This window comes from Psilocybe cubensis, chromosome 7 (genome assembly GCF_017499595.1).
Source record: "Psilocybe cubensis strain MGC-MH-2018 chromosome 7, whole genome shotgun sequence".
NCBI classification, from domain to species: domain Eukaryota; kingdom Fungi; phylum Basidiomycota; class Agaricomycetes; order Agaricales; family Agrocybaceae; genus Psilocybe; species Psilocybe cubensis.
The window spans coordinates 1238646-1262514 of record NC_063005.1 but is presented as its reverse complement, the minus strand read 5'-3'; the positions used below and the strand labels follow the sequence as shown (position 1 = coordinate 1262514).

The window sequence follows — 23869 nt, the reverse complement described above, 5'->3', positions numbered from 1 at the left end:
TTCAATTCTTTTCAATAATTGTATTTTTGGCGACCATAAGGAGGAATCTTATGCACGATCGAGAGTAGCAAGGCGGTTCCGGAAGAATTGATAATATGAGCGCCGCGTGCGAGGCGCCCCGAGTCATTCTTACACTTTACCTTTGACCGCCTAGTTGTCCGCAGTTTTGAAGCCTCGATCCGTCTAGAGATTGAACTGTCTTTTTTCTTTGGTGCCATCTTTTTTCTTGTTTAATATGCACAAGCTTAGGAGCATTGGAGGTGGATTGGAGGAGGTTGCATTGGGTTTTGAGTGGCCTGCAGGCCAAAACCTTCAAAAATGATATCCCCGGATCTACAACACGTTCACAATTAGAGACTCGAAGCTTTCTGAAAGAATCTAAAAATTTGACTCACAGGGTACACTGGAATAGTCACCTTTGATCAGTTACACAGCCTCTTCAAGTTTATCAGACATTGGTGACTCGATCAAAGGGAAACCAAAGTCACAATCGATGACATTATGATAACTGGAGTTTGCGACAATACGACGGACCTTTGAACGGGGCGACTACACATAGCCACTGTATAGCTTGTGATACGTCACAAATACTTGTCACATTCGCAATACATCGCGATTGGTTGAGCGGCGCTTAGATAACTCTGGCTTACCTTATCGTAACCAGCGAGCGACAGTTCATTTGTTGTTGAATCTGTTTATTATCGTGCAACGCGACAGTTCATTTGAGGGCACTTGCTATCATGGTACCCAACACAGCATTGTAACTACTAACTAATACAACACTTGTAGGGCGGTTATGGATGAGAAATAACCGTATTCTGTGTCTATAGATTGCATGCCACACAATGCAGCTTTGGGTTCTGCAATATGAAGGGCCGTTGTGGAACGATCAAATTGGATCTTACACGTTGACAATGACCTGCGCATCCTGCGCGTTTCCAACTGAAAATGCCTCTCAAAGCCGTACTAAGTAGTAGGGAAACCTCAACGAGAACGCTGATTACGTAAAAGGAGAAGTAGAAGAAGCCAATTTGTTCGTATGTGCGATACAAGGCGATACAGTGCGAAGGAGCGTTCCATTCTTCGTTTGGCGACTGTAAAGCGCTCAGTCGCGGAGTTCGTGGGAAATATAACACAGCCATTTTAGAAACTGTATCACGTGGTAATAAATCGGTGACGCTCCGCATTTGGTGACATCCAGGGACCACTGTATCCTTTACTATCCAGCATGCGCGACGGTCCACGAACATCTTTGGATCTTACTCATGTATTATGTATGTTCTCGCTAGTCTGTCTGACTGCGTTTCCCCATGTTTACTAGGCCTGAGTACATTTACTATTGCTTGACTTCAATACTAGATGATGACTCGTCCTACTTCTCACTTGCTCTGGCACTTGTGACCCTGAGTCCAATACTTCTGATGGTGCGTATTCAGGGTATACGATGTTCGAAATCACCTCACCCTTCTCTTACTAGGCATCGTATGCTGCATTAGCTGTACAAACACGCGAATTCATCATAATCGTTATGTGGGCAGGCCAGTTTGCAGGCGAGCTCCTGAACTGGATCATTAAACGTATTATTAAACAGGAAAGACCAATAGGTGCGCAATAGTATACCGTTGGACATGATGTTCATTTTTCATTGATTTACTTGTAGAAAGCATTGGGAATGGATACGGATTTCCTTCATCTCACAGCCAATATATGGCTTACTTCGCGTCCTTTTTGATTGCACATCTCTATTCTAGACATCGATTTTCCTCTACCGGATCAAAAATAGTTGACTTTATATGGCGGATGGTCGTGTACGCTGCTTTGCTGGGATGGGCAGGACTCGTTGCATATTCACGGTTCGTGCATTTGTTTACTTTTGACCGAAAGGTTTTCTGAATTGCAGAATCAGCTACTACCTTGGGTATCACAGTGCCCACCAGATAATCTGGGGACTGGCCATAGGTTTCGTTCTAGGCTCAACTGTATATATCTTGTCCGAGGCCATTCCTACACGTTATCCAAACTCCTGGTTAGGAAGGTTAAAAGCGTCAATCCTCGACAACCCCATTGTTGTATGGCTACAAATTCGCGATGGCTGGGCTATATGGGCAGATGGTGGGCGAGAAGGTGAATGGGTGAGATGGAGAAGGGAGTGGGAAGCTCAAAAGAAGACGAGCAAACCAAAGTCGCGTTAACTTGTGTCTAATCATATTGGCAAGGTCGCTTATAGCCTAAAATGCCTGTGTATTCAATTTCACGCTATTTAACGCGCCAGGTAGGTCTCAAACTTTGAAATAATAACAACGGTTGGCAACAATGTAGTGTTTTCAATGCTCTGATCCTTTCTGCGAACCTCGCCGAAAACCAGGAAGTGTAAGGCTCATTCATTTCAGGTACCTTCGGAAGCACAAGGGTGTGTGATAGGGCTATGAGAGCGAAATAAACTTGACTTTCCTAAAACCTAAACTCGTGAGCGACTGACGTGAAATGAATCATTACTCGACATAGCGATTTCTACCGTCAGCAAATGCTACAGTCATTTGTTGTCGAATTCATGAATCTTGTCTGTTGAATCGACCGCCGACAAGCTTTGCACAAGATTACAAACGAGACTCTATGGGAAAGAGTAAACCCCGACCAGTGGGCGGAGGGAATGTTAGGCCGTCACATTTATGACTTGCAAAGACTCGTTTTCGTTGCCATGTCTTCGGTTCTATTTCGGATTCAAAATACCTGTTTTTCATGTGCAGAACGTTATGCGTTTCCCCTGACCACGATTACATTACATTGACGCTGCAAGATGTTAACATGAGATTTATATGATGCTGAAGGTTTGAGGCCCGTAAGCCGCTTTTGCGGGGTCTTCAAGAAGCATTCTGTAAGACAAGATCTGAGAGCCCCTACTCTTCAAGGCGAATACATCTTTGCCGCATCATCGAAGAGGAACTGAAGACTCGTGAAACAGACTTTTGAAAAGTTTGAAAAAGGTGTGCCAGGTAGAGTTGTAGGAAAATTGTTCATTTGAGAAGATGATCCTATTGATGAGATTTTAGCTCGAGTCTGTTGTTAGTATAGTGCGCAGTGGTGGTAAAAGGTGTAGATTCACAACGTAGCTACACGGTTGTACCTACAGTAACTACGGAACCTATAGTAGAACAATCTAGAAAAACGTGATAAGATAACTACAAGAGAAAGATAATGACTTAGCGACGAAGTCGCTCGCCGACTATGATTCCAACAGAGTCAAGTTTATCAATATATCTTGAGTGGGTAGTACAGTGAGGTGGACTGTTTCTAAGTTGTTGTTAAAGCTCCATTCGGAATTGAAAAAGCAGTCATCATGGACCAATGGAGGCAAATAAGGAACAAACCAAGGCTTGGCAAGGCTAAACCAAGGCACGAATTATTGAAGTTCCCACGCTGCATTCCGAAGATGCTGCAAAGAACCTCCATTCAATCTATCCGTATATCCCAGCTTTTTCGTTCTTCATCCTGCTACAAACGCCAACCATGTATCCGCCAGGCATTTGCACGGTCTTGCTTCACCATAAAATACCTCGGAATATCCGCTACAACCCGATCCTTTTCATCCACGCGTCTCCAACACAATGCACCAATACCAGACGCTCCTAAGAAGTCCGGAATCCGAGAAAATATTTATACCCTCCCAAACTTACTTACACTGTCGCGTATATGCTCATGTCCAATACTCGCATGGTCCATAGTTGACGGAAACTATTACTTGGCGACTGGTTTGCTGGCCTATGCGGGGTTGACAGACGCGGTACGCTCATCAAGTACCACCTCCTTTTCCTGTGCATTTACCCGTCTTGAAGGTAGACGGCTATCTAGCTCGTCGTTATAATATGTCGTCTGTCCTTGGAACTGTATTGGATCCTGCTGCCGACAAAATACTCATGACAACCTTGGTGCTGTCTTTAACACACCAGGATCTTATTCCCGGTATGCCATGCCTTTTTTTCAAGTGCTGACAACCTCATTTTACGCGTCATCAACCTCTCAGTACCACTTGCTGTTATAATTCTGGGCAGAGATGTACTTCTTAGTCTTTCAGCGTTCTACATCCGATATTCAACCCTACCCCCACCGGTACGTCATCACGGCTCAATATTCGGCATATGGCATAATACTTTATTGGATAGAAAACATGGGTCCGTTACTGGGATGTTTCTCTACCGTCAGCTGAAGTTCGCCCGACTTATATCAGCAAGGTTAGCAACCTTTTTTCTGCTTCCTGTTCGCCCGAGTTTTATAACCTTTGATTAGGTCAACACAACACTTCAACTGGTTTTGATGGGCGTCACCACCGTCAACCCTATTCTTCCATTCGATCTGGGTCTTGCTCTCCAAGGACTGCAGTGCGTACACGGTCTGACTATCGGTTCCACATCGCTCGACTAATTTTCATCATAGATATATTGTGGCAACTACGACAATCTGGAGCGGTTTCTCATATCTGGTCACTAAAAACGCTTTTCGAGTGGTATCGCAAACCAAAAATAAAACACCCAATTCGCCATGATAATTTATCCATACTTACATCTACGTTACAAAGTTGAAGTCCAAGATAATCAATGCAAATATATTGGGAGTATGTGAGTGAATGCAAAGTCGAATATAAACTGAGGTACATAGTATTATGGTTCTATGAATACACACCGTCCAAGTTAGAGCAAAGCGAAATAATAATCACGAAAACAAATATCACAGCAAGAAACCTGGAAAACTCATCGCGAGTCTGCTAATCTTCTGCGTCGAACATCATCAAGGGCTGCAGCGATTGCCTTCTTGGAAGCACATTCTCGTCGCCACAACTCACTTGATTGTCTGGAGGATGATTCGTATCAACAGACGAAATCAAATATAGGTCGAAAGATTTACCTAATGCGCGACAGGAATATCACCATTCGTGCCACACTCTTGAGCTTATGGACCTTCCTCTTCGGGGGAGGGTTGGCTACAGGGAAGCCTATCCTGGCTATTGAGGCAAAGATTGTCCGCTCACTGCAACAAAAAGTGAGTATTTCGCTACCGGTAACTCAAGGAATTGAATTCACCTCTTCTCAAATGCAGCAAGGAGCTCCAACAGATATTTCTTTTGATAGGTCAGGCCATCGCGGAAGGAAGACTCGCGGGTGCACTTCGCCTTCAAATATCGTATCTGCACCATCAGACCTTTACACTCTTTGTTGTGCCGAAGCTTCAATTCGGAAAGCTGAGTAGCATCCCTGTTAGATGTCATCAGTATAGTCGACAGTAAAAGGTAAAAAAATATCACGCACGCAGAGCAAACATGACTCTTCAGTTGGTCCAGTGCGTGGAGGGTTTTCTCTTTTTGTCCATCCAACTGCTCAGTTAACAACCTAATCTGTGTTTGCATTTGCTTCTTCGCCCTCTCCGCTTTGGACAACTCCTCTTTGCTCTTGACCTCCAGCCTCTCCTTCTCCCCACGAAGCTGTCTCAAATCATGTCCAAACGCTTCTGCGTCCTTCCTGACTCGTCTAAGGTCAGCTTCAAGGGAGGCAACCGTTCGCGCTACATCGCTCTTCTCTGAGGCAATCTTCTCTTTCTCCTTCTCCACTCGATGAAGGTCGGTGACACGTTCATCAAGTGCTCGACGGAGATCTTCAATTTCCAATCTGTGCAGATCGAGTTCATGGCGGCGGTTGTCATGAGAGGTAGAATGTGCGACGTATTCGTTGCGGAGATTATTGGCGGTCTGGAGCAAAAAAATGAGATGATGGGTTTGGACGATAAACCGGTTACAAACCTCAGAAGCTTCAGCGAAGCGGCGCTGGAGTTCTTTATGATCAGCGGCTAAAAGAGCGCGCTCTTGTCGCAACTGCTCAATCGTCTCGGCATTCTCGACAACACGAGTCTCCAATAGACGAGCCTTTTGCTCAATATTAGCATTTTCTACATTAGCAGATTAGCAGTTGCGACTCGAGAAAATATATGCGTGTCGAGCCCACCTCGAAGCTCCTTTTCAAGCTCGTGATTCTCTTTCTTGAAACGTTGCAGCTGCTGTTTGACCTCTTCCATATCCTAGAGTGCCATCAGGTTATCACGTTTGGTGATAAGTGAAAGAGAGAAAACTTACGGATTCTGTTCTGGTCAGGTCCGTCAGGATTTGTTTTTTCTCCCTTTGTATGCGCTCCTGCTCTGTAACCATACTTCGCAGACGAGCACGTTCCGAACCAAGCTCATTCTCCAAAACTGAGATGGTTCTCTTTGCCCTCTCAAGTTCCTGAGACGAACTGGTTGATACCGCGCTTCAATTTTTTGAAAAGATTTAAACACTTACATTCTCAACATTCGCCCGCAGTTTTTCTCCTGCCCTGGTTTGCTCGGCAATTTTCCTAGCCTCCTCTTTAGTGTTCTTGACTTGGCTATTGAGACGGTTTGCTGCGTCTTCCAACACAGCTTTCTCGCCCAAAAGCACCCTCTTTTCCGCTTCCCATTGGCTCTTGAGCTCTTCGAGATGCTTGTTAACGGATTCTAGATTGGCTTTCAGCGCTTCACTGGTCTTCGTTGGAGGCTGTGCAAGAAGTTGATCTTCATGTACATCAAGGGAACTGAAATGTTGCGTCCACTCAGACTTTGAGAATGATATGCAAAAACAAAAAAACGTACTTGTCGTTGTCCTTAGTTAGATGACGAAGGTCGACTTTGACGTCGCAGTTTTGGCATCTTACTCGAGCCAGGCTGCGCACTCGTCGGTCTTCTTTCCTGCTCAACCTTGCAATTTCATCTTCCAGGGTAACGATCTTCGCCCGAGCGTCCTCAAGCTTTTTGGTGAGCCCAACGACACCCATCCCTGCATCTTCGAGTTTGTCAAGCTTGTCGTCTATACTTTCATTGGCGCGATCGAGTTCGCCTTGAAGACGGTTGATCTCCGAAACCAGAGGAGTTACAGAAGTCTCGCTATTCGCAGTGTGCAGCCACGACATCTACAATACACGTTAGTCATTGCACATTAAACTGTAAAAGTTGGCATACGTCTCTCAATGGACCACCAGGCGTCCTCGGAGCCCTAATTGACATTGAAAGAACCTGTCGATGAATAGGTGAAATTCCGCTTGCGTTAATGAGTTTGTTGGGTGTGTGCATTTCATTAAATGTCATCCTCAACGCTCTGTTTCTCTCTAGCAATTCCTCCTTTTCCCTTTCAAGCAACTCGATTTTAGTATCCTTGGCTTTGTCCATGGCCTTGCGAGCGGGTGATTGATTCAGGAGGGCGTTCAGTCTAGCGATCTCCCTCTCGGCATCATCCAGCTCTTTCTCCAGTTCCTGATACTCTTCCTCCGTAGGTCCTGCTTCAACAGGGCCACGAGAGACATCTCGAGAAGTGTTGCTAGCTTCACGTTGGCGCTCCCTCTCCAGTGTTGCGACTTTAGAACGAAGCTCGGCCAGGGCTTCTTCATCTTTCATCATCTTCTGCTCTGCATCTTCAAGGGCATCTTCCATCTGTCGCGCTGTCTCCTGTGCTTTGATGAGCTCGTTTTGAAGTGACTTGACATCCTGCGAAGCTTGCTCTTCTGAAGTAGCCATAACCTTCATGTTCTCCTTCGCCAGTTCAAGTTCTCCCTCGAGCTGTTCGATCTTTTGCATGGCATCGCCAGCGCCTTCTTCGAGTTCATCAACGTATGCCTTGGTGGACCTGAGTTCCTCGTCCAATCGACGGATTGTGTCTTCAAGTTGTTTGCTCTTCGCACGTTCGGCGGCTAACGCGTCAGACGTCGAAGTCAGTTCAGTTTCAAGACCGGAGATGATTTCCTTGTCCTCCTTGGCTTCTTTCTCCAGCTCGTCAATCCTAGCATCAGAATGCATGACTTCATCTTCGAGCTCTTTGATCTGCGCGTTAGCATTTCTGAGGTCTCCCATGACTTGAGCAACACGGTCATTTGCCTCCTTCAATGCACCTCCAAGCTCCTTGCCACTCTCGAGGACCCTCTCCGCTTTGGACGCCCGCTCAGTGGCGACATCTCTTTCTCCTTGTGCCTCCGCAAGAGCCTTCTCTACATCCTTGATACGCCGCTCAGCCTCTTGCTCCACGGTCTTTACCCGTTCTTCAGCCTCTATAACTTTCTGCTCCAAGCCCTGAACGATACCCGAAACACCCTGTTCAACTTCTGACATCCTTTCTTTCCACCTGACTATATCTCGCTCACGTTCAGCCTTCTCTCTCTCAAGCGCCTGCTCGACCTCCTCCTTCTCCGCCATGCAGTTCGTTACTTCGATTTTAAAGGCCTCTACCATATCCTCCAGCTCTGCCTTCTCCTCTAACCACCCTTCCTCCGGTACATCCTGTACATTGGCCAATGAAGTCCCAACACCGCTCGCTCTACGGCTAGCAGCACTCAATCGTCTGCTAGTGTCACCCGGAGCGGAACTAGACGACGGCTCGGTCTTCTTTTCCTCTTCCATCTTCCGCATCTTCTCAATGAGAATTTCATTCTCCTCTTGTAACCGCCTGTTCAAGCCATGTAAGTAGGTGTTCAGCTTCCCAGCATTAAACCTGCCAACACCATGTCCAGGTGCACCCGATCCGAAACCCATAGCCGGGTCGAAGGATGTGTTCGCCCTTTGGTGGGTTGTCAAGTCATGCGATGACGCTGTAGATATGAACGATGCGCGGTCCGCTACCCCATCGTAGGGTGAGGCTTGGGCTGGAGTAGTCCATGACGCTGGGTTGCGCGCACCGTCTGACGATCCCGAAGATGCGGTAACCGCCTGCGACAAGGGATGCGACATTCGTCTAACTACTGCCATGCGTGGACGAGGAGTAACCCCCGCAAAAGCTGATTGCAAACTTGTCCCAGGGGAAGCGCTAGAACTAGGACCGGGTGTAGATTCCTCGGCAGAGGCTAGAGGTGAACCGAACCTCTTTGGGTGTGGAGTTGGGACTTTCATCCGAGGGCGCGCTGTAGAGTTGATGACAGAGAGCAGGAACGAACGGCGTCTGGTATGTGGTGTTAGAAGATCACCGTGCGGTTCATAGTCTTCATCCTCTTCAGGGTTTCGAGACGCAGGAGTTGTCAAAAGGTCGCTGGGCGGTGGAGGAAGATCGAACCTTGCCCTCGGTCGGGGAAATGCAGGAGTCGGTGTAAATGCAACAGACTGTGAGGGGGATGAAAATGCACTTTTATTTTGTGCCGTGGCACTGTTGTTTGCATGTGGTGTAGGTTCTCCTTCAGATGAAAAAGTAGGTTCGTGTCCATCATGAGATCCCTCAGTGTATGTGCCAAGATCCTGATGGCTTTCTTGCTGAGATTCTGATTCCTCAGTAGTCTGACCATCTTCACCATCTACTCGAGGTGGAGACACGTGCACATCTGTTATATCCATTGACCGAGCACTATTGTCATTGGTGTCGTTGCTGAAGTTGGGTGCTTCGATAGACTGGTCTTCATCACCTTCTGGGGACCGTATATGTGTCGCCGGTGAAGCGGTTGTAGAACGTGGCAAAGGAATGCCTCTTGCTGAAATAGGAGAAGCAGTCTGTGAGCGAGGCAATTGACCAGATCTGTTACTTTGTGGAGTAGAGTTGGCGGGTGAAGTTGTTTGAGAAGATGATGTCCTAGAAAGGGAAGGCGTTCGTATACGAGCACTGGTCGGATTTGTTCTGCGTAAAGCTACATTCCGATATTTCTCAAAAGGGGAGGCCTAGAAATAGGTTAGGTATCAATATATATGCAAATTAGTGGCATTACCTTTGGTTCTGACTTTAGACTAACAGAGTAATCATAATTCTTCTTAGGTGTGTTCTCGCGACCGACCTGGGCAGAAATTGGAGGCGTACTAGATCTGCTGATCGATTGGAGTGCATCGGTGAGTGAGTATTCTTGCTCATGATCGTCCGCGTCCCCTTCCGGGGGGAGATAAACTTCTGGCACGCTTGACTTGCTCTCCTCCTCCCCTCCATCCGACTCGTCTTGACGGGTTGTGGGTGCCGAGTTGGGCTGTATTCGCGGTAGCGATGGAATATCAAAGCTATCATGGTGACTTCGTCGACTTGACATACCGCGCGATGCAGTCATGTTGTTTACGGATCGATTTGACCTCGAGGCAATCGAGTGCGCGAATCTTGCAGTACTAGATGTACTGGATGGAGCGCGCAAAGCCGACGTTATTGTATGTTGGGTAGATGCGGGTGTTGACTGCAGGGGAGATGTCTCGCTCTCAAAGTCTTCGTCAAACTGGTCATCGGAGTCTGGTTGGTCCGAGGGTTCTCTGGTAGTTTCCTCAATTATACCAGAGTGTTCAAACGGCGGGAGGGAGGGAAGAGAGGGCATGTCTTCATCTTCAATCGCTTCAATGCGCCGCCAAATGCGCGAGGGTGTCTCCAGCATGGTGGCCATGTTGCCAGATGCCAGAATGAAGGGTGTTGTTCGGCGATGTAAAGAAAGAGACGCCATACTTGGCCACGCCAAAATTCAACGCGATAGTCACGTGATCGTGTTGACAGCTTTCTTAGGGGCCACGCGTTCACGCCTATTAGACTCTGGGTCTATCCAAGCATGCATCTATCAGCCTCTATCAGCCAACTTCAAAATATTATATATATATATACTATCTCTTACACGTAATATCGTATGCCTTATTATGGATTGAAGGGGGCTTCAGTTTGTAAAGTGACAGCCATCGTCACTTAGCTTGACACTTATCTGGAAAAAAATTCGCGTTAATAGAGGTGAATTGTGTATTAAAGGCATACATTCTCACTTGACTACTCCTCTCGTCATCTCTTTTTCTCACGATTTTGGAAAAGCAAAGAGGTTCCAGGAGTAATTTTGGCAAGATACAAGTTGAAGAACATGGGAGAGGCCTCTGGTCAATCAGCAATGTTTATCTGATTTTTACCAGATGCAGAGCATCTCTCTAGAAACAACCTGACAGCTTTACTACAAACAAAATAGTATGAATATGATCTGTGGAGTGCCAAAGCAGAAACGTGTGTAAGTTTCTCTACGGCGGGTATCTCGTCAAGTCTCATCCTGAGGGATTATTTGGTTGATATCCTGGAAACATTATGAATGCGGTATTTAATAGCAGTGGTATATACTTTGATACAATCTCCTTTGATCAGCGTGACCGAATTTTGCTTGAATGCCTTCCCAACACGGCAGGTAATTTTGTCCGTGGCATATTTGTTGGAGAGCTTTCCGCTAAAGGATCGCAACAACTGAGAAGTTGGTAGACCTCTTCGCCATCGTCCTGCACAGGAATGCAAGGTCGTGTTTCTAAAGAGATTGGCAGATCTACCACCGTTGATTGTGCAACTGGAAATAAGTCATTAAAGAACTGGGAGACAATGGAAAGTATCTGCTTGTTGGTGAAGAATTGAGTCCCATCTGGTGTGTTGCATAAAATGATGTCAGCCAGCTCTGGATCAGAGTCGTCAAAGGGATATTTAGCAACGGTGCATTTCATACTGATATTTCAACGAATTTATGACCGGAATTTGGAATTTTCGAAGTTTGTTTTATTGACACAGTAACGATGTTTTTGGGAGAAAGATAAATGCAGGATTCGGACTGACCGCGAAAAAATGCTTAAATTAGCGCCCGTACCACGTGATAGCTCTACGCCTTTGGATCGAAAAAAGTTCATACAGGATAATACGAGGAGACTCGGATCATGCCATTTACTGATACAGACTATTCTTGAATATTTTGGGTCTAAAGTGATACAGTCACAGTGATAACCAAATATTTGGGTCAAAATGTACATCCCTCTCCTACAGAGTCATCCAGAGTCATCAGTTTCGAGTTTGAAATTTTGAACGTTGACGCAGCGATGACTACTGCGCAGTTCTCAAGACTCCTCTTGTGAGATATGCCTTCAACAATATGTCATCAAATGCTACTAGAGAGAGCCGTCGACACAGACAGAATGACATCTCGGGCATGAACCAATATTCCCGTCGAATAATTAAAAGAAATCCCGACAGTGGTTTGCTTCTTTCGTTGCATCGGATCGTTGAGAGGATACTTAACAAACAAGCAGGGATAGTCACAAAAGTAAACCTCGAGGTTGATTGATTGATTGGCCAATATTCTTAAGTTGTGAATTTATCATCGGGATTGCTTCATCGGACGTCCAGTGACTGCTGTTTAACAGTGAGCGTTGAGAGTTGGAACGTTGGAAAATGGCAACTGTCCGTGTGTAAGTTCCATAGTTACTCAGGCTAAATATACCTGATACTATGATTTCTAGTCTAGCCATGTTCAAGGCGCATCAATTGTTCATCACACAGCTATGAAGCATGATGTCGGCGCGATTTTGTCAGCAAAAGCGCTGTAATATACTCGTTGATTTTGATTTTAGGTTGGTGTATAAGACCTATCTGCTAGACCGTAAGTACCATAGAAGTATCATACGTGCTATTTGCGCTTTGAAACGGACGTTATTATCTCAATTGCAGCAAATTCTTGTTCTAGAGGCAATGGGTTTTGAAGGATTTGCTGAGCGTCAGGCGAGTCATCAAGTCATTGAGCCTGCGGATAATAATCCGACGTTTAGATGACAGTCTGGAACAGCAAGAAAATGACTTTGAAATTGAGGCAATGAAGTATGAACTTGTCCATCTGCTCTTGTTGAACTGCTCCTCCTCAAACTCGGATCCTCCCATGTGCTCTCGGCTAATTACCATATGTGAAAGGGGAACTCACATCATCAAGTGGTCGAAGATGGTATCAGTCCGTACATTGTGAATGAACGCTCACCATAAATACGCTGCCGATATGTACAGCCCAATCTCTATCGCTGTTTCTGCTCTCTTTCTCTTCTCCGGCATCCTGCAACATGCCCAACGGGAACGCTCCTCCGGTACCAACTGCTCCACATCTCGATCACGAGCGTCTCAGTAAACCGATTCACGAAGAGAGGCCCTTGAAAGTCATATGCATCGGAGCAGCAGCTTCGGGTCTGCTAGTGGCGTATAAGCTTCAAAGGTCCTTCGAAAATTATGAACTCATCGTGTACGACAAGAACGACGACATCGGTGGAACGTGGTACGAAAACAAATATCCAGGGTACGTTATCTCCTTTCCGAGAATACTAAGCGGCGCACATATACTGAAGCCGACGTTAGTTGTTCCTGCGATGTCGCTGCACACACCTACACCTGGAGCTTCGAACCTAACCCCAACTGGTCATCTGTATACGCTGGCTCGAAAGAAATCTACGAATATTTCAAAGGAATTGCCAAGAAGTATGACTTGGAGAAATACTGCAAACTAAGCCATCGTGTTCAAAAGGCAGTCTGGAATGTGGAGAAGGGCCGCTGGGAGGTCGAAGTTCAAAACTTGGTAGATGGGACAATAATTCAGGATTCATGTGACATGATCATCAACGCTGGCGGTCTTTTAAACACATGGAAACTCCCGGACATCGAGGGCATCAACGACTTCAAGGGTCCTCTGCTTCATACGGCTCATTGGGATACCTCTGTCGACCTCGAAGGTAAACGCGTCGGGATAATAGGAAATGGGTAAGCTTTTCTTTTTTTCAATTGAGATTTAAATGACTCATACCCCGTCAGGTCGTCTGCCATCCAGGTTGTACCAGCCATTGCCCCGCAAGTGGACAAAATCATCAATTTCATTCGTAGGCCAACATGGATCACACCTATGAACGTCGAACAACATATATATACCGAAGAGGAGCGTCGTGCTTTTGAAGACCCAGAGACACTTCTCAAATACCGGAAAGAACTGGAGACAGCTTTTAGCTCCATCTGGCCTTTGTTCTATGCCGACTCCGATAGTCAAAAGGGAATCTTTGCAGCTGTAGTAACGGAGATGAAGGAGAAGTTACGAGATGAAAAACTAAGGGAGCTTCTCATACCAACATGGGCTGTAGGGTGCAGAAGAATAACGCCAGGAACGGGCTATCTGGAAGCCCTAAGTTCCGATAAAGTCGAGGTCGTCTTTGGAGAAGTTTCCAAAATCACCGAAACAGGTTGTATTGGTGGCGACGGTGTAGAGCACCCGCTTGATGTGTTGATTTGCGCTACTGGATTTGATACCTCCAATCGACCTCAATTTCCCGTTATTGGCATCGAAGGTAAAGACCTGAACGACATATGGGCAAAGGAGTCGGAATCATATTGGGGGATCGCGACTCATGGTTTCCCCAACTATTTCATGGTCGGGGGACCCAGTACTCCTGTTGCGAACGGACCTGTGCTCATCGCTCTAGGTAAGATTCGTGTAAGGTGAAATATTCTATTTTTCTAACCCTTGATCTCTTAATAGAGGCACAGATCGACTATGCTTTGAAGATGATCGATCGCTGGCAAACAGAAAACATTCACCATGTTCAACCAAAGCTGGAGGCTGTTCGAGAATTTAACGAACATAAAAACAAATTCATGGAAAGGATGGTCTGGAGTCAAGACTGCCGTTCGTGGTACAAGAATAACAGTGTCACTGGAAAGGTGACCGTAATATGGCCTGGAAGCACCTTGCAGTATCTAGAGGCTATGGCTGAGCCTCGATATGAAGATTGGGACATCCAGTACACCGGCAACCGGTTCGCATGGCTGGGTAATGGGTATTCGCAGACGGAGATGGATAGTACTGCTGACTGGGCGTACTATCTCCGTTATCAAGACGACAGCCCTTTCCAAAGTCGGGGCAAACGAAGAAAAGCCATGACGAGAAAAAAGGTTGACAAATCTGAAATGAGCGATGTGTTTTGATCCTTGGCCTCAGCCTCAACTTTTGTTATATCCTTTCTATTATTATTATTATGCCATAGTAGACGTCCTGTTTTCCGGATCCAAGCTCTCATTCACAACAAAATGCAGCCTTACTTTACTTTATATACCATATTAAAACTATTCTTCCACGCCAGAAAAAATCTGGATAAAGGTACTGAGAGTCAAACAGTTCTCGATTAAGCGCCCACAGCGCAGGACGGGTCATGTGAATTTCTGCCAAATGCGACAAACGGAATTGCGGGAAGTTCAATGATTCCGTCGCTGCGCGTCGCTCACTACAGACAACCATGGTGAAAAGACATAAAGCTGCCACATCTCTACGACATCCTTCCGACACAGTATCGGTCGTTCTTTCTAGTGCACTGTATCTTGGGCCTTGTTCAGCTGCTTCCTCCGAATCCTTTTTGAGTACCAAGTCAATAACCCAGGTCTTGAGTGTAGGCAGCACACCTTCACCCAAAGTGGAGGGCGTTGTCTACCATAGACTATCTCTTTCAGATTCTACTACATCTTCCATCTCAAACACGATCGATGCCGCTACAGAAATTATCAAAGCCGCGTTACAATCGAATAAAGGGCGCGGAAGGATCCTGGTACATTGCTCTGCAGGAGTATCACGATCACCGACAATCGTTTGTGGATATCTTATGAAAGAGCATAATATGTCTTTGAAAAATGCGTTGGGTCTTATTGTTCGCGCTCGACCGCAAGTCTCTCCAAACCCCGGCTTTTTAAACCAACTAAAGGACCTGGAAGTGGCATTGTTTGGTTCGTCATCACTGGATATCGATGAATTACCACGACGAGAGATAGACCGTTTGGCACTTTTCAATGATGATGGTGACAATGTTCAATTATCTCATACAGTGAATAACTAGGGGTTGGCAACAGCGAAGTTGCCTTAGAGTTGACATTATACTGGTCAACGCTGTGATCCATGTGTTGTTGGTGTAAAATCTTTATGATACAAATCATACAAATCCAAAGCCCTACAGACATTACGATGAAAATACCCGGACTTGTACAAAAGTATTCGATACCCATTACGCCGCAAAACTAAGAGCCGCGATTTTGTCCATCCAGGGAACATTTTCTCTCAATACCGAGCTCGCCAAAAGGCCAGCCTCGCCACTGTTGACTAAGACACCCAGAGGAACCAAGGCATACCAAGGGTGTTGAAAGTATTTCCTATCAACCTCCAATCAGGCTCTCGCTCAAGCTATCCTTTAGCTTTTGCCATCCGTTACCCCGAACCAAACATTCTTCAGCAGATCGCGCAATCGATCAAGTTTAGCCTATCACACCCTTCCCAACGATTGGTCGTAGATCACTCCTGAAGGCCTGAGTTCCTGAGTTGAGTCCATGGGTCCATGACTATCTGCTTATCGCGATCTTCTGGAATATGCAAAACATGTAGCGGGCAAGTCACACATAGCTCACACCCCATCCCCGTCAGATAACCTTGCCTTCATATAGCCGTATTCAAAATTAGAACTGCATTGACTCAGCCGAGGCACATCGGCCGGAGGTATCAGGGGTAGACTACCTATATATTCCCGTTATCCGTTCGTTTGTCCAGTGAGGTTACTCTGATAAGAACCATTCAAACCAAAAGGAATTGTGGAAAAGGCTGCTATCGGCGTGTTACCTTCCCCTGGTTTCTCTCGATTTCTAGCACGCAGATTGCAGGTTATTTGGAATGAGTGAGGTGACTGTATTGTCAATATGACCGACCAAAGACATGGAATGGGTGAGTAATGCGGCTTCCAAACTGCTGCAATGACCATCGCATCTTCACCCGCGGCCTAAATTTGTATGGCAGAAGAGCAGATGATGCGTTTCTCATTGGTCCACCGTTTCCAAAGATTACAAAGGACCCCACTCACTTTTGTGAAAAAAACATAAAACCTCACACAAAATTTGATTGTATAAACATTGGATTCAAATTAATACATACACTGGATTATAGCAATGTGGAATAAAAAAGGCAGAAACACAACATGCATGCTTGAGGGTCCAATAAAAAAGAAAAGAGAGAGGAACCAAAAGGAAAAGAGGAGACCATAGATTAACCAACCCAGAATTAACCATTGATACGTAGGAACGTATGCGCATGAATAACAAAACCGATGCAAGGAAAACAGAAAAAGAAAAAAAGATGCTGGGGGTGTTGTAGGATGAGTGAAGGATGATGCAAATGTTGTGGTAGGTTGACGGTGAATTGCGGTAGGTTTGAAGGATGGCATGGAGTCGGCGGAGGTGGATGCGATCGTCAGTACATGAATGGTATATCGTGATAAAGCCACCGAAATTAAAAAGTAACGGGGGTGGCAAGCCGTAAGGGAAAGGAGAGAAAAGTATAGAACGTGAAAAGGGAGCGAACGGCAGATAGGAAAGGAGCATGGAAGTAAAAAAAGACTAAGAGGAGTGGGTAAAAAGAGAAGAGAAGAGGAGGCATTAAACTTGCATTAAGCAAGGAATGAGATCCAGAGAGAACAGTGACATAAAACAAGAGAAAATGATATCGGTGTTCCGATCCATCCAGATTATCCAAAGGTCGAGTCGAATCTAGGAGAATGGCCGTGGCATGTGTATGAGGGCGAAGGGGAGTACTGTGTATATCAAGCAAAAGGAAGACCTGTCCTTATTGCCCTTCTGTAGCTGTCGTCGTATCGCGACTCCACCACCCCAAAAACGCCCCTGCACTAGAAACCATATCCACAGCCTTGCCAACAATAGTCCCGCTACTCTCTTTCTCCGAAACAGGAGGGCTACGAGCGCGCGCGACAGCAGCAGCAGTAGGTGCCGAAACAGGAGCAGAGACAACGGCAGACGCAGAAGCAGGTGAGGACAAGCCAGCAACAGCACCAGCGGAGCGCGGAGAAGAGACAGCAGTGAACGATGTGCTGGGCTTCGCAACACCCGCAGGCGGGGGGATCAACGGTGGCGGCCGCAATTTATTTGAAGGCGAGTTGGGATTGGAGTTCGAGCCGACAGAAGCAGAAAGAGGCTGCGAGGCACTAATTCCGCCTACAGGTGACGCCGACGATCGCCCATAGTTTAGCCCAGGTGAGCCGGCTCTCTTCATCGCCAATGCAGCCGCCGTCGAGGGAACAGGCGCGAAGAGCGGCGCCTCAGCGTTGGAGGTGGAGAGAGGAGGAGAGGGTGTCGTTGCTCCCGTGGGCGTCGTCCCGCCGCTACTGTTGCTATTGCTCGTGCTCGTACTCGCGCTCTTGGGAGGATCGCCAACGCCATTTGGCGCCATCCTGCGCATCTCCACGACGGGCGAGTTGGAAGGCGTTGGAACCGACCTTCTGCGCATTTCCTCCTCCGCGCGGCGGAAAAACTGCATCTCCACGTCAACACCCTCATCATCGCCAGCGGGGGAAGGGGAAGGGACAACAGTTGCCGGCGCCGCCATAATTGTGCTGTTGCTCGTATTTGTGCTGGACGACGACGAAGAGGTCGTACTGTAGAAGCTCGATTCCATATGGGCTGTAGGGGCGACGGTCCTGCTTCCACTCGACCCCGACTCCGTGCCTACACCCGACACTGAGCCAGTGAACGAGGCGGACACCGACGATGAGTCCACACTTGCGGTATCATCCCTGCCCAACGAACCGCTCCCACTAGCCATACTCTCCGTCTCACTGGCCGTCAACACCTTCCCGCTTGTCCGATCCCTACCCCGCCTCTCCCTGCCCCTTTCACGCTCGCGATCTTTGTCTTTTTCCCTCTCACGCTCTCGATCCGCACGCCCGCCACCAGCCAGCACCGCTGCGCCTCCCAGTACTGCTCCGATGCCCACGCCGGACCCTGCTCGTCCCAAACCATCCGGTCCGGGACTCAAACTGCCAATCGGGCTGCCCGTCAAAGAGCCAGCCGCCGAGCTCCCGCGCTCGCGCTCCCAGGACGACGAGGACGATGTGCGCGTGCTAGATCTTCCACGCGCCGGTTGTCCTGATGTCGCTGAAGATCGGTTGGTTGTTGAAGACGCTAGGTCCTGCTGACGCCCGCGCGCAGGAGGCGAGAGCCGCTGTTCCGCGCTGTTAGAAGCTGGCGCGCCGCCGCCGGTGATCCATGTGTTGGGACCGGAAGGCGAAGACGCCGATGAACTGCGCCTTCGCCCAACCACCACAACGCCCGTACCAACGCCTAGAAGAGGATTGCTACTGCTGCTCGATGCCGAGGCTGGTGCTGGGGCCGGGGTTGCGGTGCCTCCGACAGTAGGCGACACCGTGAATGCAGGTGACGGCGTGCGGCTCTGGCTCCGACTTCTGCTCCTCGACTGCCTCTCTTCACCCGCACCACCACCACCAAATCCACTCCCGTGATGGCTTCGCGAGTGCCTTCGATCCGACCCCCGATCGCGATCGCGCTCGCTCTTCGAGGAGCCATACCCAGCATTGGAGGGTACTGTCAACGTCGGACTCTTCGTGCTCGCCGCTGCGGCTGCCGCAGCTGCATACGCCTTGTCGCTCTCCCGCTCTCGCTCATACCCTCGCCCACCTCTCCGCGCGTAGTAGTAATCTTCGCCCAGATCCGGGCCCTCGAAGAAATCATATGCATCTTCCTCTTCCACTTCCGGTTGCTGACGCGGGATTGCGCGTGCACCACGGTACACGATATTGGGTACCGAGCTCGATAGGGGTCCTCCTGGGTTGACGACCACATTCGGCACGCCGCCGTGCGCGTGCGCATTCAGCGCGCTCGAGCTGTGGCTATGATGAATGGGTATCGGCGCCGACCCTGCCCCTGCCGTTGCCCCGTTCACGGGTCTCTGTGAGCTTGACGGCCCTCCTACACTGAAACCGACGCTGGCCATACCGGCGTTGGGCGGATGGTGGTATACAGCATTTACGTCTTCCACCTGCTCCACGTGGCCGCTGTCTTCGTCTTCTTCAAAGTATCCTCCTCTCTTTCCTCCCCTGAATCCTCCGTACTGAACATGGTGGTGATCATACTCCGGGCTCTCGTCGCCCACACCCAAGCTCAACAAATAGTTGCTTCCCAGCGGCGGAACGTAAACGAGTTCCACAGGCGTTCCATCGGATTCCTGTGTTTCATCCTCCGCTCCTCCATAGAACCCGCGCGAGCTACCTCTTCCGATTCCAAAGGAGCCATAGTTCCCTGAATCAGAATGGTACCCATTCCTTCCATAGCCATGCTGCCGGTTTTCTGTCCACGGAAACCCGCTGGCAAATCCAAACCCATCATCACTCGCCCCGTCGTCGCCAAAATTCTCTGCCCACACGCCAGTAGTCTTCAGGATTGTTGGGGCGATTGGTGCAATCGTTACGTTCACGCGATGCTGTTGATGGCTGTGGGAGTGCGAATCGGACGTCGTCCGGATAAGGGGTGGCGGGCCACGCCGCGTACTTGAAGGACGGTATGTCGACGTCGACCCATTGCTCGCGCGTCGGTTGAGTGTGCGGATGTCGTTGGTATTCGGGGTGGATGAGGAAGAGGTATTGGGAGATTTGCGGTTATAACTGTTATTGGAAGGCGTGCGCCGTGAGGGAGATAACGACCCTGAGGGAGAGGAATTGGTGGTATCAAGGGTGCTGTTGCTGTTGCTGCCGCTGCCGTAAGAAGAGTTTGAGGTAGAAGATGATGACGATGCTGTAGACACTTTCGACTGAGAACGCGGGAATTTCTTCGGCGTCGGTTTGGGTGTCCGTGCGCGGTAAGAGCTTGAAGAGGAACGCATCTCGATAATCCCGTCATCTTCCTCATCGTCATCGTCTTCCTCCTCGATAGGAGAATCCGAGTCGTTGCGCACGGCACGAGCACCCGACTGCCGTGGAGTATGCCATTGTGACCCACCGGCAGCATATATCTCATCTTCTTCATCCTCCGAGTCTTCCTCGTCTTCGTCGTAACTAGATTAAGTCGCCGTTAGATTAGAAACCTAAAATAAAGTGGTTAGATATAAAAGACGCACCCATCGTCATCAGCATAATTGACTCTTCCAGCAGGCCACCCTATCTGTGCACCTGCGCTGGCACCAAAGTAGCCGGAGGCGTTCTTTTTTGGCTTTTCGATGGCTATGCACTGCTCAACAAAGGTGTTGAAGCTAATATGCTTTTTCTTGTGCGTAGTAGTGCCATGTGAATGTGAATGGTGACCGCCGCGGGTGTCGCCGCCACTGCTAGTTACGCCACCACCGTTACCGCCGCTTTCACTCGAGTTGGAGTCCTGTGATAGCGATGCACGGATAGAGCCATTTGTCGAGGGTTGTGATAGGGACGACGGGGAATTTGATGATGATGAGACCGGTGGGAAGTATCCGTGGGCCTGCGATGAATCAAACCCGGGGGGATCGATACGGGGCGGTGAATCTTTGCGGAAGGCTCTACTGGGCCCCCAGCGGGTAATATGTGTGTCGCTCTTTGTATGTGTGAGGGTGGGGCGCTTGCCTGCTAGTTTTGAGGAGAATTGGGAGTGGGATACGAGGGTGGTGGGATCGGTCCTGTTCGCCTGGGTGTTCTGCTTGGTGGTATCAGACTGTTCATCCTCCGATTCTACGGGGCTGAATATTGGAGAGGTGGGGGGGAGGTCTGAGGTAAGGAGCTCGCTGATGCTGCGATGCTTGAGAATAGGCTTGTAGGGCGCGGGTCGTGGTGCACGGCGGGATGCCGACGAAGAGGATAAGTCGAGACGGTCGTGGGCTGAGGCAGGATTCGCGGCGTCTACGGTGTCTGGAACTGGAGTTGGCTTTGGGGGTGGAGTCCACTCAACGGCGGTGTGGAGAGGCCCATAGAGCCAAGTAACATCAGAGTCCTTCAACCTGGCGATACAAATAAATAGGAATCCTGAAGAAGAAGAGAAAAACAGACCAGTTGAGGGTCTCTGGAGAGATAGTCTTGAGTTTGTTGCGCTGCTTCCACCAAGTTCTCCAAGAGGCATTCTCGAGTCTGACGCCGTTGGTGATCTCGTTCTTCTGTCTTGTCATGTTCCGCCAGGAGCGCCAGACATCCTCCTCCTGCCATTCGTGGGAGAGATAGTCTACCTGGCCACGGGGTAGAGTGACGAGGGCGGAGTCGTCTGGGGTGGCATTGGCGGATATGGAGGTGATGAGGACGGGGAGGTAGTTGGCCATGGACGATGAGGAAGGATAAAAAAAGAGAGACCCCACCGATATACTCTCAACACTCCGTCACGGTCACCATCCGATCGGACCGACCGGCTTGTCACGCACTCCAGTTCCGTCCGTCGCTGTCTCCTTTTGACTGTCACGCCCAGCTCGGCCCAGCCCGGCGACTATCACACGCTAGACACTCGTATCGCCCAATCAGCGCCGTCTAGCGCCCTCAGAGTTCGCTGTGGACACTCCATTGCAACCCGTCCCATCAAGCACACCAGCCTTGCAACATCCAATTTCCAATTCAGGCCCGCACTGCCGAAGCGGATCACTCATCCTTCCGCCTATACTACACTACTGTCGGCCATCACCTCAAGCCCGAGCGGTTCCTCTGCTGCATACACTTCAGCGGTGAAACTCCAGGGCCCAGCCGCGCGGCGTCAGTATCTCCCTCTCGCCCTGTGACTCCACACCCGCAGTTCTGCAATCTACATCCCTTGCCAACCGCCAGCCCACTACTTTTCGAGTCCAGATGCGGGGTTATAGCCCCGGCCGAGTTGATTAAATACCAACTGTCTTGTCTTGTCTTTCCCCAGATTGTCCCTGACCCATTTCTATTAGTGCCCCAGTGTCAACTAGTCCGCTTGTGGGAATAATACCCTGCGCTCAATGGACAACGTAAAGCGCAACGGCGCTGCAGATAGGCGCTGGCCATAGCCCCAGACGCCCGACATGTGAACACACAGATGAGTCGACAGCCTCGAGGTCTGCCGCCTTGGATAAACATACGTCTTTCTTCATCTCTTTGCAACCTCAAACTGCGAAACCGAATGAATCGCTGCGATTGCGAAATGCGATCAGCTTTACCGCCCGGATCATTATCCTGTCCCCTCATGCTTATCATCTCCTTCCCTCAAAACATGAGATCTGCGAAAGCTCCGAATCTTATGCTGACTCATTAATCTATACTTTTTGCTCCACTCCACAAGGGCCGGTGGGTAATGCTAGTAACGCGAACTGTGGCTTCAATAAAATGTAATGCACTATGCCAACTTGTACAAGCTCCGAAAGAGATGACTTTTATCCAAGGAAATTCACCGCACGGTTATCGCAAGGCTTTGTAATACTATTAATTCAATCGCCACGCTGCATACTGGATCCGGTATACCAAGTTCCTTTTCGGGACCTCCAAGTTGATCGCGCAGCCTGCCCGGCAGTGTTTGACAAACGTTTGAGCGTTAAACTTGGGTGACTCTATGCAAGCCCACAAACTCACACAGGGAGACCAGTCTCGCGGGGGGAGCATCGGCTTTGCTTTATTTTGTGAAGAGTGTGCTCAGCAACTTGAGTAACCGTGGATCAAACTCATTAGGCAGAGCAATTGACTAAAACTACATGTCCTTGACATTCGTTACATCATATAATTGCCTACAGCAAAGGTTAATTACATCGCCCGTCTTTCACCTAAAGTCGACCCTACTATGAGGATCCGTTCCGCAAGTAACTCCAATTCAATGCGATGCGATGAAATGCTAGTGGCAGCTGCCTGACTATCATCGCAGTCGCACGTTCCAGTGAGCGAGGCTCTCGAGACCACTGCCCAACAATTTCTATACCGATTGCCAGAACCCATCCTGAATGCGTTGACAACACACAGCACTCGTCGCGGGAGAACTCGGGATGACAGACCCTTGGAAGCTCGAAGCCTTCTGTATTCAATGGACTGTTCACTATGCTGCCAGTACAGCCAGTGCTGCGAGTTATCACCAAACATATTACGCATATACTTTCCATATTGATCGGGCAACCCGAGGCAGAAGTCCCTGTCGACCAATACATTGCTGAGATAACAAATTAGCGCCCTATCCCCGTCCTCGTTTCGGATTTTGATTCAGCAAAGTGCGTCCGTCCGTCCATACCTACACATCCTCGATCGGTGTCACACTAAGTGCAAAGTGTAACTAGGTTAACCACCAATCAATCAAAAGTCTGCTTGGACAATACAAAAATGCAGGTTACAGCGCCACACGACTATAACA

General features: G+C 48.6%; 6 protein-coding genes across 6 annotated transcripts; 4 read left to right on the top strand and 2 right to left on the bottom strand.

Annotated features, from left to right (window-relative positions):
- Positions 1-1228: 1228 nt before the first annotated feature.
- On the top strand, positions 1229-2192 carry JR316_0007936 (Putative dolichyldiphosphatase; the record flags this gene model as incomplete). Its single annotated transcript, XM_047893656.1, has 5 exons — positions 1229-1274; positions 1360-1424; positions 1478-1604; positions 1661-1853; positions 1907-2192. The coding sequence occupies 5 exons, from the start codon at positions 1229-1231 to the stop codon at positions 2190-2192; spliced, it is 717 nt and encodes a 238-aa protein (XP_047746971.1).
- A 1238-nt stretch (positions 2193-3430) lies between these two features.
- On the top strand, positions 3431-4540 carry JR316_0007935 (Cardiolipin synthase (CMP-forming); the record flags this gene model as incomplete). Its single annotated transcript, XM_047893655.1, has 6 exons — positions 3431-3781; positions 3834-3960; positions 4022-4107; positions 4161-4229; positions 4285-4376; positions 4432-4540. 6 exons carry the CDS (start codon positions 3431-3433, stop codon positions 4538-4540), a joined length of 834 nt encoding a protein of 277 aa, XP_047746970.1.
- A 355-nt stretch (positions 4541-4895) lies between these two features.
- JR316_0007934 (uncharacterized protein) lies at positions 4896-10379 on the bottom strand (the record flags this gene model as incomplete). The annotated part of the gene is made up of 10 exons (XM_047893654.1): positions 4896-5022; positions 5076-5246; positions 5301-5737; positions 5789-5934; positions 5991-6063; positions 6119-6265; positions 6323-6593; positions 6652-6968; positions 7018-9684; positions 9732-10379. The coding sequence occupies 10 exons, from the start codon at positions 10377-10379 to the stop codon at positions 4896-4898; spliced, it is 5004 nt and encodes a 1667-aa protein (XP_047746969.1).
- Positions 10380-12825: 2446 nt separating this feature from the next.
- Positions 12826-14725, top strand: JR316_0007933 (FAD-binding monooxygenase moxY; the record flags this gene model as incomplete). Its single annotated transcript, XM_047893653.1, has 4 exons — positions 12826-13055; positions 13115-13513; positions 13565-14223; positions 14280-14725. The coding sequence occupies 4 exons, from the start codon at positions 12826-12828 to the stop codon at positions 14723-14725; spliced, it is 1734 nt and encodes a 577-aa protein (XP_047746968.1).
- Positions 14726-15033: 308 nt separating this feature from the next.
- Positions 15034-15624, top strand: JR316_0007932 (Dual specificity protein phosphatase 1; the record flags this gene model as incomplete). Its single annotated transcript, XM_047893652.1, has 1 exon — positions 15034-15624. The coding sequence occupies one exon, from the start codon at positions 15034-15036 to the stop codon at positions 15622-15624; it is 591 nt and encodes a 196-aa protein (XP_047746967.1).
- Positions 15625-17390: 1766 nt separating this feature from the next.
- Positions 17391-21848, bottom strand: JR316_0007931 (uncharacterized protein; the record flags this gene model as incomplete). Its single annotated transcript, XM_047893651.1, has 3 exons — positions 17391-20628; positions 20691-21536; positions 21586-21848. 3 exons carry the CDS (start codon positions 21846-21848, stop codon positions 17391-17393), a joined length of 4347 nt encoding a protein of 1448 aa, XP_047746966.1.
- Positions 21849-23869: the final 2021 nt, after the last annotated feature.